At 31.0% G+C, this 17,900-nt stretch overlaps 1 protein-coding gene across 4 annotated transcripts in view; it reads right to left on the reverse strand.

Moving 5' to 3' along the window:
- Positions 1–17,900, reverse strand: part of CTNNA3 (catenin alpha 3) — a 1,458,437-nt gene that overhangs the window by 50,771 nt on the left and 1,389,766 nt on the right. For all 4 annotated transcript variants that reach the window (XM_081075326.1, XM_081075327.1, XM_081075328.1 and 1 more), the window contains exons 16-17: positions 16,244–16,349; positions 7,452–7,586 (exon numbers count right to left, since the gene is read on the reverse strand). In XM_081075326.1, the coding sequence (XP_080931452.1) occupies positions 7,452–7,586; positions 16,244–16,349 (241 nt within the window). The remainder of the gene's footprint in view (positions 1–7,451; positions 7,587–16,243; positions 16,350–17,900) is intronic.

Raw genomic sequence — 17,900 nt, forward strand, 5'->3', positions numbered from 1 at the left:
AAAGTTAGATTTTTTTCAATTAATTCAGTTGCTTACAGAGTAAAGTTAAAATGTTATAAATGATCCTTTTTAAACAGCCCTAATTTCATTTGCAGGTTCTGTTCTATTCTTCACCCTCCCCAATACACAAACCAACAGTACCAAGTACAATTGTTTGTAGTGACATCAGATCATTTTCTATTTCCATAAAAGTCTTTATATTTACCTATTCTTATATTTTTATTTCAGTTGTTCTATCTATCTTGAGACTTTTTTTCTCTCCTTCTGCTATAATAATACATTTGGTTTTATATGTTAATCAAAACCCAATTAAAGTTAAGCTATTTGTGGAATTTTCTCTTGCCCATTTGCCACATTAGTGGATTTATTATTTCCTTAACCCTTACTATGTTCTTTTGGACATACCACTACTTCATAATTTATTATATTATTTTGGAGTCATTTTTGTACATTTAGGTATATTCTATATACATATTTGAGTTTCTTAAAGGAGGCACCATATACTCATCTTTTCATCCCCCAGATGTTCTAAGATACCTGGCACAGCGAGGATGCTCAATTCATAGCTGAGTTTCAAAGTAACTTTGGTTTTCTTATAAGTAAAACATGTAACTGAAGGAAAAGTGCTTGCTGAAAAACATAAGGAAGACTGGAAAAGTATTGTAATTAAATTGTCTAATATGATAACGGTCTTCAAATTCCTTTATGCTCTACGTTTATCTTCTTTATCCTAAACCCTAAAGCACTCTGCCTATTCACTCCAGAAATGTACTCCCTTCATACTTAGTTCTTTTTAACAAAATATATTTGCTAAAAGAAATGTTTCATAAACTTAATTTTGGAATGCACACTTTAGTGGACTTTGATTAATCTGCAACTGAACATTAGCAAACTGTAGTTTTGAGTACAAAATCTGTATAATTTTCAATGAGTTTCTCAACGTTAAAAACACACTTATTACTTTTCAAAAGACCTCATAGTAAAATAATTGTCACCTTGTCACTGATACTGCAAAAATTAGAGCATCTCCATTTAAAAAAAAAAAGAAAAAGAACATGACAAGAATTCAGGATCACCAAGAGATTAAAGAAAGTATGCTTTGGCATAAACAAATGAAATTAATTTTAAAAGCTTTTCATTCCAGATAAGAATAAGTTCATCACCACCAAACCAGTATTACAAAGAAATGTTAAAGGGACTTCTTTAAGAAAAAAAAAAAGGAGAAAGAAAACTACATAAATATGAATAATAAAATGGCAATAACTATGTACCAATCAATATCTTTAAACGTAAATGGATTAATTGCTCCAATCAAAAGACATAGGTAGCCAAATAGATTGAAAAGAAAAAAAAAAAAATTCATATGTATGCTGTCTACAAGAGACCCACTTCAAATAAAAAAAAAAAAAAACAGAGACTGAAAATAAAAGGATGGACAAATGATATTTCATGCAAATGGAAAGAAAAAAAACAAAGCTGGTGTAGCAATAATTACATCAAATAAAATAGACTTTAAAACAAAGGCCACATTAAGAGACAAGCAAGGTTTACATAATAATAAAGGGATCAATCCAACAAGAAGATATACCTCTTGTAAACATTTATGCAGCCAACATAGTTGCTCATAAATATATGAAACAAATATTGATGGACATAGAGGGAGAGATCAACAGTAATATTTATAGTAGGGGACTTTAACATCCCATCGACGTTAATGGCTAGATCTTCCAGAGAGAAAATCAACAAGGAAATAGCAGCCTTAATGGACACATTAGACCAGACAGATTTAATAGACATTTTTAGACATTTCACTCCAAAGGAGCAGAATATACATTCTTTTCAAGTGCACATAGGACATTTTCTAATCTTGACCACATGTTAGACTATAAAATAAGTCTCAATACATTTCAGAAAATTGAAATCATATCAAGCAGCTTTTCTGACCACAATGGTATAAAACTAGAAATCAATTACAAGAAAGAAAAACAAAAAACTAAAACTAAAAAAACAAAACATAAACACACAAAATCTAAATAACATGCTACTAAACAATCAATGGATTAACAATAAGATCAAAGAACAAATCAAAAAATATTTTGAGACGAACAAAATACAAAACACAACGTCCCAAAACCTGTAGGTTACAGCAAAAGCAGTCGTAAGAGGGAAATTCACACCAATACAGGCCTACCTCAAAAAACAAGAAAAATCTCAAATGAAAAATTGAACTTTACACTTAAAGGAACTAGAAGAAGAACAGAAAACAAAGTCCAAAGTTAGTAGAAGAAAGGAAATAAAAAAGATCAGAACTGAAATAAGCAAAATAGTTTTTAAAAAATCATACAAAAAAGCAATGAAAGCAAGAGCAGTTTCTATGAAAAGGTAAACAAAATTGATAAACCTTTAAATGAACTTTTCAAAAAATAAAATAAAAGAGAAAGAGGATCTACATACAGAAAATTCAAAATGAAAAAGGAGAAATGACAACAACACAGAAATGTAAAGGATTATAAGAAAACACTACGAATGAGTCTATGTCAAGAAAGTGGACAATCTGGAAGAAATGGATAAATTGCTAAAACATGAAATCATTCAAGACTGAATCAAGAAGAACCACAAATCTGAACAGACCATTTACTCTTAAAAAAAAATTAGATTCAGAAATCAAAAAACTTCCAACAAACAAAAGTCCTGGACCAGATGGTTTCACAGGTGAATTTTAGCAAACAGTCAAAAAATAATTAATGCCTGTCCTTCTCAAACTATTCCAAAAAACTCAAGAGGAGAGAAAACTCTCAAGCTCATACAAAACTAGCTTTACCCTGAGTCCAAAGACATTACAAAAAAGAGAAAATTATAGACCCAGATCTCTGATGAACATAGAAACAAAACTCTTCAACAAAACAATAGCAAACTGAATTCAGCAATACATTTAAAATATCATACACCATGATCAAGTAGGATTTATTCCTTGGATGCAAGGTTGGTTCAATATCCACCAATCAATTAAAATAATACACCACAGAAACAAAATGAAGGGGAAAAAAATCATATGGTCATATCAATAGTTGGAGAAAAAGCATTTGACAAAATCCAGCATCCATTTATGATTAAAACTCTCAGGAAAGTAGGAATTGAGGAAACATACCTTAACATGATAAGGGCCATATATTACAAACCCACAGCTGTCATACTCAATGGGGGAAAGCTAAAAATGTTTTCCTTAAGATCAGGAAAAAGACAAGAATGTCCACTTTCACTACTTTCATTCAACATAGTATTGGAAATCCTAGCCACAGCAGTCAGATAAGAAAAAGAAGTAAGAGCCATCGAAATTGGAAAGGAAGAAGTAAAGCTGTTATTGTTTGCAAATGACAATATATTATATAGAAAGAACCCTAAATATTCCACATAAAAACTGTTAGAACTGATAAATGAATTCAGTAAAGTAGCAGGAAACATAATTAATACACAGAAATCAGTTGCATTTTTATACATCAATAAAAAACTATCAGAAAAAGAAATTAAGAAAACAACCGTATTTACAATTGCATTAAAAAAAAGAAAAAAAAGAAAAGAAAATACTTTTTAGAAATAAATTTAACCAGGAAGGTAAAAACCTATACTTGTAAAATTATAAGATATTGAAGAAAAAAATTGAAGAAGATAAAAATAAATGGAAGCATATATTGTGCTCATGGATAGGAAGAATTAACATCATTAAAACGTCTATACTACCCAAAGCAATCTGTAGATTCAACACAATCCCTATCAAAATACTAATGACATTTTTCAAAGAACTAAAATAAATAATCTTAAAATTTATATGGAACTACAAAATAGCCAAATAGCCACAGCAATCTTGAAAAAGAAGAACAAAGTTAAAGGGATTACCAGATACTAAACTATACTACAAGGCTATAGTAATAAAACAGTGTGGTACTGGCTTAAAAACAGACACATAGATCAATAGAACAGAAGAGTGAGCCCATAAATAAACCCATGCTTATATGGTCAGTTAATCTATGACAAAGAAGGCAAGAATATACAATGGGTGAAGACTGTTGGGAAATCTGGACAGATAAATGCAAAAAATTTAAACTATTCCACCTTCTTACACTATATACAAGAATAAACTTAATGTGGATTAAAGACTTAAATTAAGACCAAAACCATAAAACTCCTAGAGCACATAGGCAATACATTTTCTGATATTGCTTTTAGTAATATTTTTTTTCTGATATATCTTCTTGGGCAAGTGAAATAAAAGACAAAATAAACAAATTGGACTGCATCAAACTAAAAAGGTTTTGCACGGCAAGGAAAACTGTCAACACAAGGAAAAGACAACCTACTGACTGGGGGAAGATATTCGTCAATGATACATTCTATAAGGAGTTAATACCCAAAATGTATAAAGCACTCATACAACTTAACACACACACAAAAAAAATTCAATTGAAAAAATGGGCAGAGGACCTGAATAAACATTTCTCCAAAGCAGACATACAGATGACCAATAGACATGAAAAGATGCTCACTGTCATTAGTTATCAAAGAAATGCAAATTAAAACCACAATGCTGTATCAACTCACATCTGTCAGAACAGCTATCATCAATAAGTCAACAAACAATAATGTTGGTAAGAATGTGGAGAAAAGAGAACACTTGTGCACTGTTAGTGGGAATGCAAATTGGTGCAATCACTATGGAAAACAGTGCGGAGGTTCCTCAAAAATTAAAAATAGAACTACCTTATGACCTAGAAATTCCACTTCTGGGCATTTATCTGAAAAATCCAAAACAGAACTTCGAAAAGATATATGTTCCCCTATATTTATTGCAGTGCTATTCACAACAGCCAAGATACGGAAGCAACTTAAGTACCATCAACAAAAGATTGGATAAAGCAGAAGTGGTACATATATACAATGGAACATTACTGGGCCATAAAATTTAAATCTTACCATTTGCAACAACATGGATGGACCCGGAGAGTATTATGCTAAGTGAAATAAGTCAGGCAGAAAAAGAAAAATGCCATATACTCTCACTTATATGTGGAACATAAAGAACAAAATAAATGAATAAACAACAGAAGCAGACTCATAGATACAGAGAATAAACTGATGGTTGCCAGATGTGAGGTGAGTTGGAGATCTGTGCAAAAAAGGTGAAGGGATTAAGAGGTACAAATTTGTAGTTACGATATATTAATAAGGATGCAAAGTACAGCATAGGGAATATCGTCAATAATATTATAATAACTATGTATAGTGCCATAACTAAGTATGGTGGGTATTAGACTTATTGGGATGACCACTTTGTGAATTATACAAATGTCTAACCACTATGCTGTACACCTGAAACTAACATAAAATAACACTGAATGTCAACTGTAATTAGAAAAGAAATGATCCACAAAAATCAATCCATCAAGCTTTACTATCTACCTGCAAACAGGTGGCAGTAGAGCATGTAAAAGGGGGCATGCTTCCTTTTTTTCAGATTTATTTTTTCTAATGGAAAATCGTGACAAAATGATGACAAATAGTTTTGGATTTGCAATGTTATTCCTCGCTTTATATAATGACTCAGCTTTTAAATTGTAAATCATGAATTCTAAATGGCTTGTACTTAATCTACCTACAAAATATGTAAAGTTAATGAATTTGAATCATCTTCCAAAACAGGAAGGAATGCAAACTCGATTCATGTATTTGGAGGAAATTATATTTTGGAGGGACAATCAACAGTAATATATTTCTGCAGCAAAGTGTGCGCTGAACTATCAATTTCTTTGAAAACTTAGTTTCAGACAACATGAAGAAGTAGCATATAATTAGACATAAAATTTATATTGACTTAAACCTTGTAAATAATGGTGTGTGAAATTAAGAAAATTAAACAGAAGACAGATTTAGGTATACAAATAAATACATTTTTAAACACTTTTAAGTAGTATAATGTTAAATGAGAAAATGCAGACAGAATGTCTAATAATACAGAATAAAGATACAATACTTTAAAATGTGTATATAAGCATACACATGCTGTGTGTGTATATGCATTCATGAAAACATGCATGTATTCATACACAATATTTCTGTGTATATAGATTGTGACTACTTAAAACATATTTTCCTTTGAAAAGTGACAGGCATCAATATTGCACAGATTGTGTTGGTTTGTATATTTTCTCTTTTTTTATTGTTTTTTGCAAAATATAAATATCAAGGAAATTAAACCCTATCTCTAATAATACCTACACATAATTTCCAAATTATTCACTTTCGATCTGTGCTTCTCAGTGTGATCATAGATTCGAGGTTTTCTACCTAAACAGAGAAGCCATAGGCTTGTGCAGGTAAATCCCAGTTCTGACATTTACTCATATGACCTTGAGGAAGCTATTTAACCTTTCCGAATTTCATTATTTTCAAGTATTAAAGCAAACAAAACAAGCAAATAAACTATCTAGCATGCTATTGTGAAGATTAAATGAGATAAAATATAGGCAAGAGATAGACAGTCAATAAGGATTAGTTCTCTGCCCTCTACCCTTGATGGTAATTCTTTGCTTATGTTTTTAGAATTACGTTCTTTTTAAGAGTGTTAGTTCATTGAGGGAAAATCCAATGTCAGGCTACCAAGGTCCTAGATATTACAAATTTATAAATATACTATTGTAATTTTCAAAAATTATGAATCTAAATTTATAAATCTAAATTCCTAGAACATTCATGATATCTTACATTAACTTAAATTTATAATCTGGGTCCTCATCCTCCTTCTCAAAGTCACTGATAACTGAATCCAATATAGATATCAAATATTATTTTATTACCATACTACTCTAAAGAAATGATCTACTGTTATTAAAAGATGAGAAGAAAAGTTAAACATTATTTTTACCATAGTCATTTTATAGCAGATAGAAACTCAAGGTCAACAAAATATTTATGAAAGTTCCTGTAAATCTATAATGTTCTACCACACTCCACTTCTACAATTACTTGTGGAAATACAAATTTTCAAGACCTTCATTTCTATGTTATAGAAATGAATGATGAGTAAATAAATATAAATTAATAATAATAAAGAAATTATTTTATTAATTTACAATCCCAAATTATAGGATTCAATTCAGAGTTCCATCTGTACTCTTTCTGAAGTCTGAGAACCATGCTGCAAATTAACACTTATTTCTTATCCAGTGGCTTACAAAACCTGATTTATTCTAAAATCTCTGAAGTAAATAAAAACCAGTTGTACCTACTTAACATCTCTTTAAGAAATCTGATAAGATTTCTCAATAGTTTAATGACATGTAATTTTTTACACTTCAATTGAGCTAGTAACCTACAGGGACATATAAGATTTGGTAGAATGAGGAGGGGTGTAGCTGCTTTGTTTTCATCATCTTCTACAAAGGCTGGACAGTACTCACAGCTGACATGATGAGCTCTCCCCCCAGGCTCTGGATCTCAGCTTTAACTTGACTGCAGATTTTCAGTTGGTGAGAGTAGAACTTAATCTGTTCTAGGTAGGCCAACAAATCCTGCTTGCATGATGGATCTGGACACTAAATATGCAAAAAAGATAGAAATGGAAATAGCAAAATAAATAATAAGTAGATCAAAATGATTAAATGTTGACATTATAGTACCTTGTCAGACAGCAACTTTATTTTCATTGAGCGCCACTTTTCAGATTAAACCTGTTGATTCTGATACGCTTCTGCCATTAGAAAAAATTATTCATGTTTTGACCTTAATTATTCAGCATAAACAAAAGAAATAAAGGAATTTCCAGATGTGGAAAGATACACAAAATAATATCTTTAATTTATGATAAGGTTAGAAATCTTCAGATTACATTTTTCGGTAAATCTAAAAATGCAATTATTCATTTGACTTAAAGCTGCTATTAGAATAATCCTATGAACCTATAGTTCTGCATTGTCTGAGCTTCGTTATTTGCTTGAGTATTAAGAAAACACAAAACATCTGCAACAAAACATATATTATGTTCTCTTACTTTCAGTATTTCATGCCCTTAACTATTACAGACAAAAGAAATCATTTTCACCTCAGATAACAACTGTGGATCTACCTGGAGCCAAGAAACAGAAGGCATCCATGTTTTAGAGATGTATTACACTTTTTTACTAAAAGAAGTATCCTACATTATATTATCTTCTATAAGGAACTTCCTGGAGTACAGTTTTGAGCTTCATCATAACGTGATAAATATCTGTGATCAGTGTTTAATATTTGTGTATTTTCTCCTATGCAGTTATAATAGATTTTTAAAACCTCAACAACTTAATTCTACTTTAAATATATTTTGGTAAGGATGGCGAAATATGGAGAGTGACTTTTTAAATTTTTATTTTTATTTTTTTTAGTTTCAGGTGTAAAAAAACAGTGTAATTGTTAGATATTTACACCCCTCACAAAGTGATAGCCCCTCCCCCAATCTACTACCCCTCTGCCATCGTATATAGCTGTTACAGTTCCATTGACTCTATCCCCTACGCTGTATATATATTTGATTATACTCATAGTTGATGTTTACTATTATTCAGCTTCAGGTGTACAGCACAGTGTTCAGGCATTTTATGCAAAAATATCCATTGGAACATTACTTATAATAGCAAAATTTGTAAATAATTAAATGTTCTACAATAGTGGAAATATTAAATGCTTTCTATATATGTGATATTATATAGTCTCAAGAAAATAATATTTTTAAAAGATGTGGTAAAATGTTTCTTGGAAGGTGAAAATTCAGTATTTAAAATTTCACATAATGCCTCAAATTGTGTAAAAATATGGTTTCATTTGTGCTCAAAAAATATAATACTGCAAAATAAATATGTGAAAATAGTAAACATAAGACAACCAATAATTTTCATTTTCCTCATATTTTACATATCTTAAAATAAACACATATTACTTTTGAAATTATACAAGTGTTATTATCAAAAAAACTTTAATTCTAGTGGCCTAAATTGCTAATTAAAATGTAGGATAAAAAATCAGAAATCATTCTATGCATGTCTGCTTTTACCTAGAAGTCAATAAGCTGGAATTTGTTGGAAAATTCCTGGGAATCTCATTCTCTTTTATATTTGAAAAATGGACTACTCTACATAGGTCCCGAATGTGTGGACAAATTGAGAACCTGTGACCCTTGAGTAAAAGTTAATTAACAAAGGTAGCAAAGAAATCAATTCTTCTGCAGAAATACTATCAATCTGCTAGATAAGCATAGACACATGAATGGATACAAAGATACATGATAACTAGGCATAGTGACAAACAGAGAAGATGATAGAGAGATCTTTAACAGTGTTTCTTTAATTTTCAGCAAGGAAATAAGGATAATCCCTCAAATCTCACCAGAAGGATTAAATTGTAACTAATAAGAAGAAGGGACATGGGGGAGAAGGGAGAATAGAAGAGGAAGAAGGAAGTTGGAAGGGATTTCCCCAATTTACAAATGAAAAATCAGAAATTTAGAAAGTTTAACACTTTTCACAGGATTGAAGAGCTTATGCCAGAGTCAGTATTTGAATCCATATCTATTTGCTTTCAAATCTATTTTATTTTAAATCACTAAACTTAAGAGAATCTGAAGTGTACTTTTTTCATCATAGAATACTGTGGGTTGCATCGTTTCAAAGAAAACTTAAAAGAAAAATAATTTATGGGAAAACTATTTTTCCAGAACAATTCGGTAGTGAAGAGTGTTAGATTTTTTCAAAGACCAAAATTATTTACTTAGAATTACCTATAATGATGAAAGGGAAGTTATCTCATTGTTTTACCATAACAGAAAGCTGACGTTCATTAAGCACATCCCATGTGCCACTCACTGTGCCATGTCCTTTACATGTGTAATTCTAAGTCAGTCCTCACAGCACCATTTTACTTAGAACTAATTATTGTCATTGTGAACATTTGCAAACTAAGTTTTTGATAGAGTGTATGATTTATCTAAAAATTTGTTTTTTTTCTTTTCTCTGTTTCATTCACTGCACAATGATCTCTTCTACATGACATTTATTGAAAACACCATTTTCTTCGTATGTTCTCCCTAATAGTCTCATCTATTCTTTGTTCTTATGGATGAACTCAATGATAACCCCTGAAATATATAGTGTTTTATCTGTCATATAGTATTCTAGATGCTTTGTCTATATTAACTCTTTTAATAATCACACAATTCCATGAGGTAGGTTATTTCATTATCCCCCTTTAGCAAAGAAGGAAACTGAGGCACACAGAGGTTGATTGATTTGTCCAATTAATAAATAGTAGAGCCCGTATTCAAACTCATATCTGACTACACTTCTCTATTTCTACAGTATGGTCTAGGAACGATATTAGTCTTCCTGCCAGTTATGCCTTATATAACAAACAGTAATTTGCCACTCTGACTTGTAAGTTGGTTTATTAAATTGAGACTCTTATCTATAAATTGTGTGGAGGATTAGTGTGGATTTTTTCCTTTAATGACCAGTACCACTGTACAATTTCTGATAAAATTGAACTTGTAAATTAGATATCAGATTCTTAACCAGTAACCAATGTTGCAATCGCCAAGTAGAACATACAGTCTCTCTCAAGGGACTCTTTCAAAACCATATTAGAAGAGTTTAGAATTCGGTTAAAGGAAGAAGGAGTCAAACGAGTAGAAAATTTGAAGGTGAACTTTGGAAATTAAATGTTATTTGATCCAGATTTACCCTTCATTCCCAGAATTGATGAGAATCGTGGTTATAACTAACAATGATAGTAAAATTTATAACTGCAGCAGAAAAACCCACTAATTGGTAAATTACAAACTATAAAATTTATTAAAACTTTCTTTCCTATTGACACTTGGAAAGCTTTTGTGAGTGAGTGTTGATTACCTAGACACAGATTCAGGAGAATGAATCATTCCCATTTTAAGAATGCTCTTCTACTATTTGGCAAGCCTCATCTATTAAAGTCAAACAATCTTTCCTCACCTTTTACATTTCTATATGAAAGTAATAGAAAAATTGTGGGTCCTAGATTTATAGAACATTCTTTCCCTTGACTTTTTATAAATAAAATTTGCATAAAAATAAGTTTTCAAGGAACTCTGATAGGGACTTTCAGGCAAGTCAAGTGGTAGAATATCATAACACACTTTGGTTATTTCTTAGTTTATTAAGATAGAAGATACTGACCAAGACATCTGGTTAGCTTTTTAATTCATAGTTCTTTTTTTTTTTTTAATTTAAATTTTATAACCACTGGGACACTCACTACAGGCAAGCAGATGGCATGTTTTTTCATGATAAACCAGCTTTCACTCTTCTAGTAAAATGCTTGGTACCGATACCAAATATGTATTTAGCAATGAGAGGAAAAAGTAAAAACCATTTATTACTTTCAGTTTAAGTTTTAAGAATAAATTAGCAATGTGGATACTTTAAACACCTTTATTCCATAAGCTTAGCTCCCTCCCCCCTGCGCCCCACATTGGGATATAAACTTTATTTAAGAAACATTTAAAATGACTTTTGCAATTACAGACAACAGTTTAATTTCTGCTAAGCTGGCAAAATTTGTTAACAAAAAGTATTAGGTGGTATTGTGAATTGCTAGGATAGAAATTTCAAGCAACCTATGATAGAAAAAACACTCTGTATCCATGACCTTTTCTTTCCCAGGACTCGTTTCTCTCCCTCTGTACTCCAACCCAGAGACTATCTCATTTTACCCTCCTCAGGGTCACAAATCATCAATGATCCCATCCTTTTCTTCACTTTTAATATCTTCTTTTCCTATCCTTGAATCTATAAACATAAAATCTCTCAAACAATAACCCTCCTTCAACCCTGTAATCCCATCTCTCTCTCTCTTTGTTCACAAACATGCTTTTTACTGTCCCTATAGTTTTTCTCAGTTTTTGTTCTTGGACATCTTTTTCAGTCTTACCTTCTTCTTGGATAATAGTATATACTGCTCTGGCTTAGTCTATCACTTCCAAAATAAAAATTACTAAATTTCTATCATCTAACCTTGCCTTCCAGAAGCTCCATATACCTGTTGTGTTTGCCCATCTAGTTGTCTTATCAACATTTGACTCAACACATGGAAACCTCAACCATCTCATACTCCATTTTGCCTACTATAAAACCACTTTTCTTGTTTTATTAACTACCACAATAAAGAATGCTTTCTCCCTCTTTCCCATCTATTAAATTTGGTTAGTTATTAATTCAAGATGATTCTACATCTAGAAAGCTCAGCATACTTTGAAAGTTTTTTCTTGTTGCTATGCCTATCTTTGCTGCTCATTAGCAAACTGTGGTTTCTAAAACACAGAATAGAAGGGTATCCTAGGGAAGTATGGTTAAAAATACAGTGGAACTTTTTAATGATGTCACAGATGAAAGACAATACAGACTCATATGATGTACACTGACCATGTTGACTTGTGAGAGTTATATTTGAGAAACTACGGCTTGGCAGTTTTCAACACATAGATGTTGTTTTAACATAAAATATATATGCTGTTCAAATTTTGTCATATCTCCCAAGTTAGAGTAATATTATCTTGAGTTTAAAAATTGTTTCCAGTTCATTTTTAGTTTCAACTTGGTTTGGACATACAGCAATTGAGAAAATGCTATTAAAATTAAATAATAAATGCAATAAAATTAAATAATAAAATGCAATAAAAATTAAAACCAAATATGTTTTCCATCTTCATCAATACTCCTTTCCTTTAGTAAGTGTAAATTTCTGTCCAAATCTACTTTTTAGCTTTATGTTGACTTCCTTGACAAATTCTCAAAAGGACTGACTTCCCTATGTGTTAGATTACAACTAAAAAAATAGTATCTCCTTTCCTGAAACCTGAAATTTGTTAACTGAAGAGTTACTTGGGTTGACACAAACATAAAAATAGCATAAAGATGTGAAAAGGATGGTGAAAAGGTAACTCAGGCAAATGTTGATTATTTAGCATTTTGGTTAAAGACAACCAGCTATCTGTAAAGAGAAATTTTTGTCAATCTTTTTCCTCTCTTTTACCAAAGAGCCCTCCTCCTAGATCCTACAACAGGTTAATTTTGGTTCCTAGGGCCATGTTTTGCATCTATGAAATAAAACTGAATATATCATCATCCTTAAGGCATTTAAGGCATTGTTTCATGGAATATGACAATGACCAAAAAATTGGGAAAATCGTAAAACAGCATGCCTTTTAACAGCAAACTATTGCTTTAAGGATGCAAACAGATGAAATATTCCAGTATGTATCTATTCTTATTTAATTCCTGAGAACGTGATATGCATTTATTTATATAAAGTATGGGTTCATTAATCTGGAGAACAAATCTAAGTATCAATGTCTCTGCTCAAAATAAATTTCAGACAGATAATCACATCAAAATACAAATAATACAAATATTGTCACAAGATGCATTCTAGGATTATATCCTTAAGAGACCGGTTAGAATGACATAATGAATGCTTCAGAAGTTTCATTTTAATATACTTTTATTACAAAAAAAAATGTTTGACACTAACAACATCAGCAGGGAAACAATTGAAATGAGGCTACCCATGGCAATATTTTGTCAAAATATCAATATAAATTACATTTGTATATTGTTTGTTCATAGTTGAGTGCGTTGTGTATTATTTGACTTGTAATTCTCTATCTTTTTAAATGTCATCTTTCCTTGAATTAGCATTGGTTTTCAATGTATTTAACACTGAAATGTCATTTTAATTTTGTTAAGTTATGATTAGGTAGGAGTACTCAGTAATCTAGATATCTTTGCTTTGGCAAAAAAATTATAATGAAGGATTATTAGGCTTCAGATACACTACCCCGGGGTTAACAATTCTAATTTTTCCTCTCCTTGTAGACAACATTTTAGCAGATGAAATTTTATTTTGGGTCCTACTCATCTCTTTCTTATTTGTGGTAATTGATTTATTTCTGTGTATTATTCCTTATGAGGTATTATCCAGTTCATTTAAATAGAGGAATAGAAGGAAATGTGTACCAAGAGTCTGGAATCTTGGATTTGTAGGAGGGGTACTCCTCCAACTTCTCATTCTCTGTGTTTGTTAGGAAAATGTTTAGAAATTGTGATAACAAACAACATCCTGTCCGTTAGGAATATACTGTCCAATGGAGACAATGTTTATACCAGATTTCTGCTGGATTTAAACAATACGGTTTTGGATGACATATATAATCCACCACAACATCTTAAGACAATTCTAAAGCGAGTTTGGATGATTGGGAAAAAGTAACTTTACATGAGGACTCTAGATGTTAAAACAGAAGGTTTTTGTTCATCTCTGCCTTGTTAGCCAGGTAATAGCAATGTCTGAGCAGTGAACTATTATGTGCTCACACACAATAAACATACCTACATAAACACTGTGAAAATTACCTTTTTTATATTATTCAATTGTATTCTATTATTAAATTCAAGTATTATCCTCTGTCTACATTTTTTAATGTTTAATCTGTTAAACAATATTAGAAGCACAGTCCTAGATAATCTCCACAGATGATCACTATAATGAGTCAGTTTCTCTTTTCTCATTTTTGATTCTTCAGAACCCTAGCTGTTCAGAACAGAAGTAATTCATTTTGAAACTACTTTACTATATGAAGTGAGAAAATCCAGAGAGTCATCCATGATTTTTCATTAGTCAGAGAGGTTACATGGAAATGAAACAATACTTTTGCTTTCTTCAATAAAATTTGGATAATGCTAAAAACAATGGTATCATTTAATAAATCATTTATAAAAGTACCTACTGTGAGGTCATTTGATCCAATTAAAGGAGAATGTTATCAATATAAGAAAAAAATTAAAAATAACACAATTATTTGAACTTTGAAAATTGTGCATTCCAAAATGAACAGAGGCACATTGGTAGTAAGCATTAAGTATTTAAAAAGTTATAAGTAGACATCAATCTGTCTAATGCATTATGGTTTCACTTATTCTGTTTAGTCTCACTCATAAAAGTGAATGAAATAAAATTCTAAACTATAGAAATCCATAGGAAGATTTGGCTTTCAGTCGTTTATTCATACTGATTTTGAATTATATTAGCATGGAGTTTGTTTGTTTTCTGGTGCTTGATAGAGTTTGTTTTTAACTGTAAACACTAAATTCTAAGACAGATTAATAAAATGTTTATAATGCTTAAAGTGGCAAGTCACTGAATACATACATATATATATATATATGAATGTTTTAAAATATTCGTCTCTGTTATTATTGTTGTTTATTTGTTTCTCTACCCTTATATCCACAAATATAATATCTAATAAGAAAAAGTTCTTCATGTTCCAAGAAACAGAGGACAAAAAGAGTAAATAATAAGAAGCAGTCCGATACAGTTATCCTCAAAGTATGTAAGCAAGAAATAATATGGAATAGTTGCAAAGCCAAAAGGAAAGTGCCTTTTCCCAAATGGAGATAAATATGTATTATAAAGTTGAATAATATCAAAACTGCAAAGTATACTATATTCTCAGTTTGAAATATTAATTAAATATCTCAATACGTTAACTAAAAACTGATCGATTTTTCAATTGAAGTTAGACAAAATGTAACTTTGATAATGTAGTTGCTGCTAGGAAATTGAAATGTAGATGAGAGAAGTATAAAAAAATGTTTAGAGCATTAGTCTCTATAAAAACTATAATATTTCACATTTTACATCTTCACTTTAGAACATTAATAATCACTACTTGTCTTGCAATTTTACATAGAATGCCAGTATATATCGCTGACACAGAAAAGCTGACGTAATAGAATTTTGAAAAGTATTGATTTTTGAAAAGCAAAACTAAGAAATCTAAGGCATTAAGAAAAAAACAACTATCATTGGCTATTACAGCCAATTAAAATAATTTGAGTATATTTGAAACTCAAAAAGCCAATATTTTAAATAATTTGAATGTATTTAAAGCTCAAAAATCTGAGAAATAGGGAAATATGACCACTATTACGGATGCCCTAAGAAATAATTAGGCTTCCTTAGAATGAACTGTCCAATACTTGTGTATTAATTATTCAATAAAATTAAAAATAATTCAATAATAATAAAAAACAATCCAACAGAGAAAAAATCCAACTTTTTTCTAATCATATTGAAATGGTAGGACACAATTAGCGTAGACTTTCATCACATCTACTTGTGGAAAACTCACCTGATTTGCAATCTGCCGAGCGAGGACATCCATCCTCGATCCTGATTCTGATATCATTTTAGCTGCATAAATCACATCAGTTGTGTGCTTTAGTGGTCCTTTGCCCCTGAAAGTAAAATAATGCATGTGACTTGCAGTGGTTCATGCTAACACACACACACACACACACACACACACACACACACACACACACACACGATTTGCATCTCAAAAGTACTGGCCATTAGCTTTATATAGTTCAGTTTTAGACAGGCCTTAATTAGACTTTGGTACTAAATGAAAAAAAATGAAGGCCTATTATAATAAGATTCAGAAAATACTGACAAGACAATGGACTATTTATTCGATCTTCATTCCCAGGTATTTCTTACAGCAACCTCAGCCCAGAATTACTCTTGGAGGACATAGATACCTCAAGGCAAAAGTATTTTCCTGAACGTGGGAGGAAACATGCGATTTTAAATATTATATATGTTCAACAGTGTGTTTTGATCAGCAAGGGCTACTTTTAGTCTTTCTCTTTTTAATCATTTTTCACAGTTTTTCAGTTAATTGCATTTTATTTTTTATCACATTATGGCTCCTCTACAATTAATTCATAGAAATATCATAGTTGAGTATGAATCTGGAGTCACACTATCTTGGACTTTACCCCAATAACAGACCACTTCTTACTATTTGTGTAAGTCAATCAAGTTACTCACTTTGTGTGTCAGTTTGTTTGGTGGTAATAGGCGCATCTACCACATGGAATCATTCTAAGGATTACATGAATTCACTTCTATAAAGTGCTCAGAACATTGCTTTAAACAAAGCAAGTATTCAATAATACAAGTTGTTATTGTTGTGATGGTTACTTTAAAATAATCTCAATTCCTAATGCAATGAAATAAAATTTGGGTTTATTTAAGGATTTTGAACCCAAGAATAAAAAAGTACACTTCTTACATTTTTGTAATGGGATGAGATAAGGAGGTATTTTGTCTATCTTTTCTTCCCTCAAATATAAATAATTACCTGAATAAATGTAACTGTTCCAACCACCTAAAACCACTCCTCTACTTATTTCTTTATGTCCAATTGCTAACTCTTTACTGAGTGTTCTAATCATTTGGGTTCTGTTCCTGGTTCCTAGTAGAAAATACAACCCTGAAGCCAGTGCTCACTAACACAATTGTTTTGATGCTTCCACAGGAGCGAGGCGAGTGAGGGAGGTGGGAAGGAGGAATAAATTTGTCAGGGTGACAAAAGGAAAATTTTTTTCTTATTAATTTTTATTAAATTTATTGGAGTGAGAGTGATTAGTAAAATTATACAGGTTTCAAGTGTACGTTTCCATAATACATTATCTATATATTGCATTGTGTGTTCACCACCCAGAGTCAATTTTCTTTTAACCACAATATATTTGATACCCTTTATCCTCTTCTGCCATTCCTCTCACCCTATCCTCTACTAATGACTAAACTGTTCCTGTGTCTATGAGTTTTTCTTTATCTTGTTCATTTGTTGCTTTCAGTTTTATATCCCACATATGAGTGAAATAAGGTTCTTTATCTTTCTGTCTGACTTATTTCACTTAGCATGATAATCTCAAGATCTGTCAGCATTGTCACAAATAATATTATTTCATTTTTTCTTTTGACTGCGTAATATT

Source organism: Rhinolophus hipposideros (genome assembly GCF_964194185.1).
Source record: "Rhinolophus hipposideros genome assembly, chromosome: 15".
NCBI lineage: Eukaryota > Metazoa > Chordata > Mammalia > Chiroptera > Rhinolophidae > Rhinolophus > Rhinolophus hipposideros.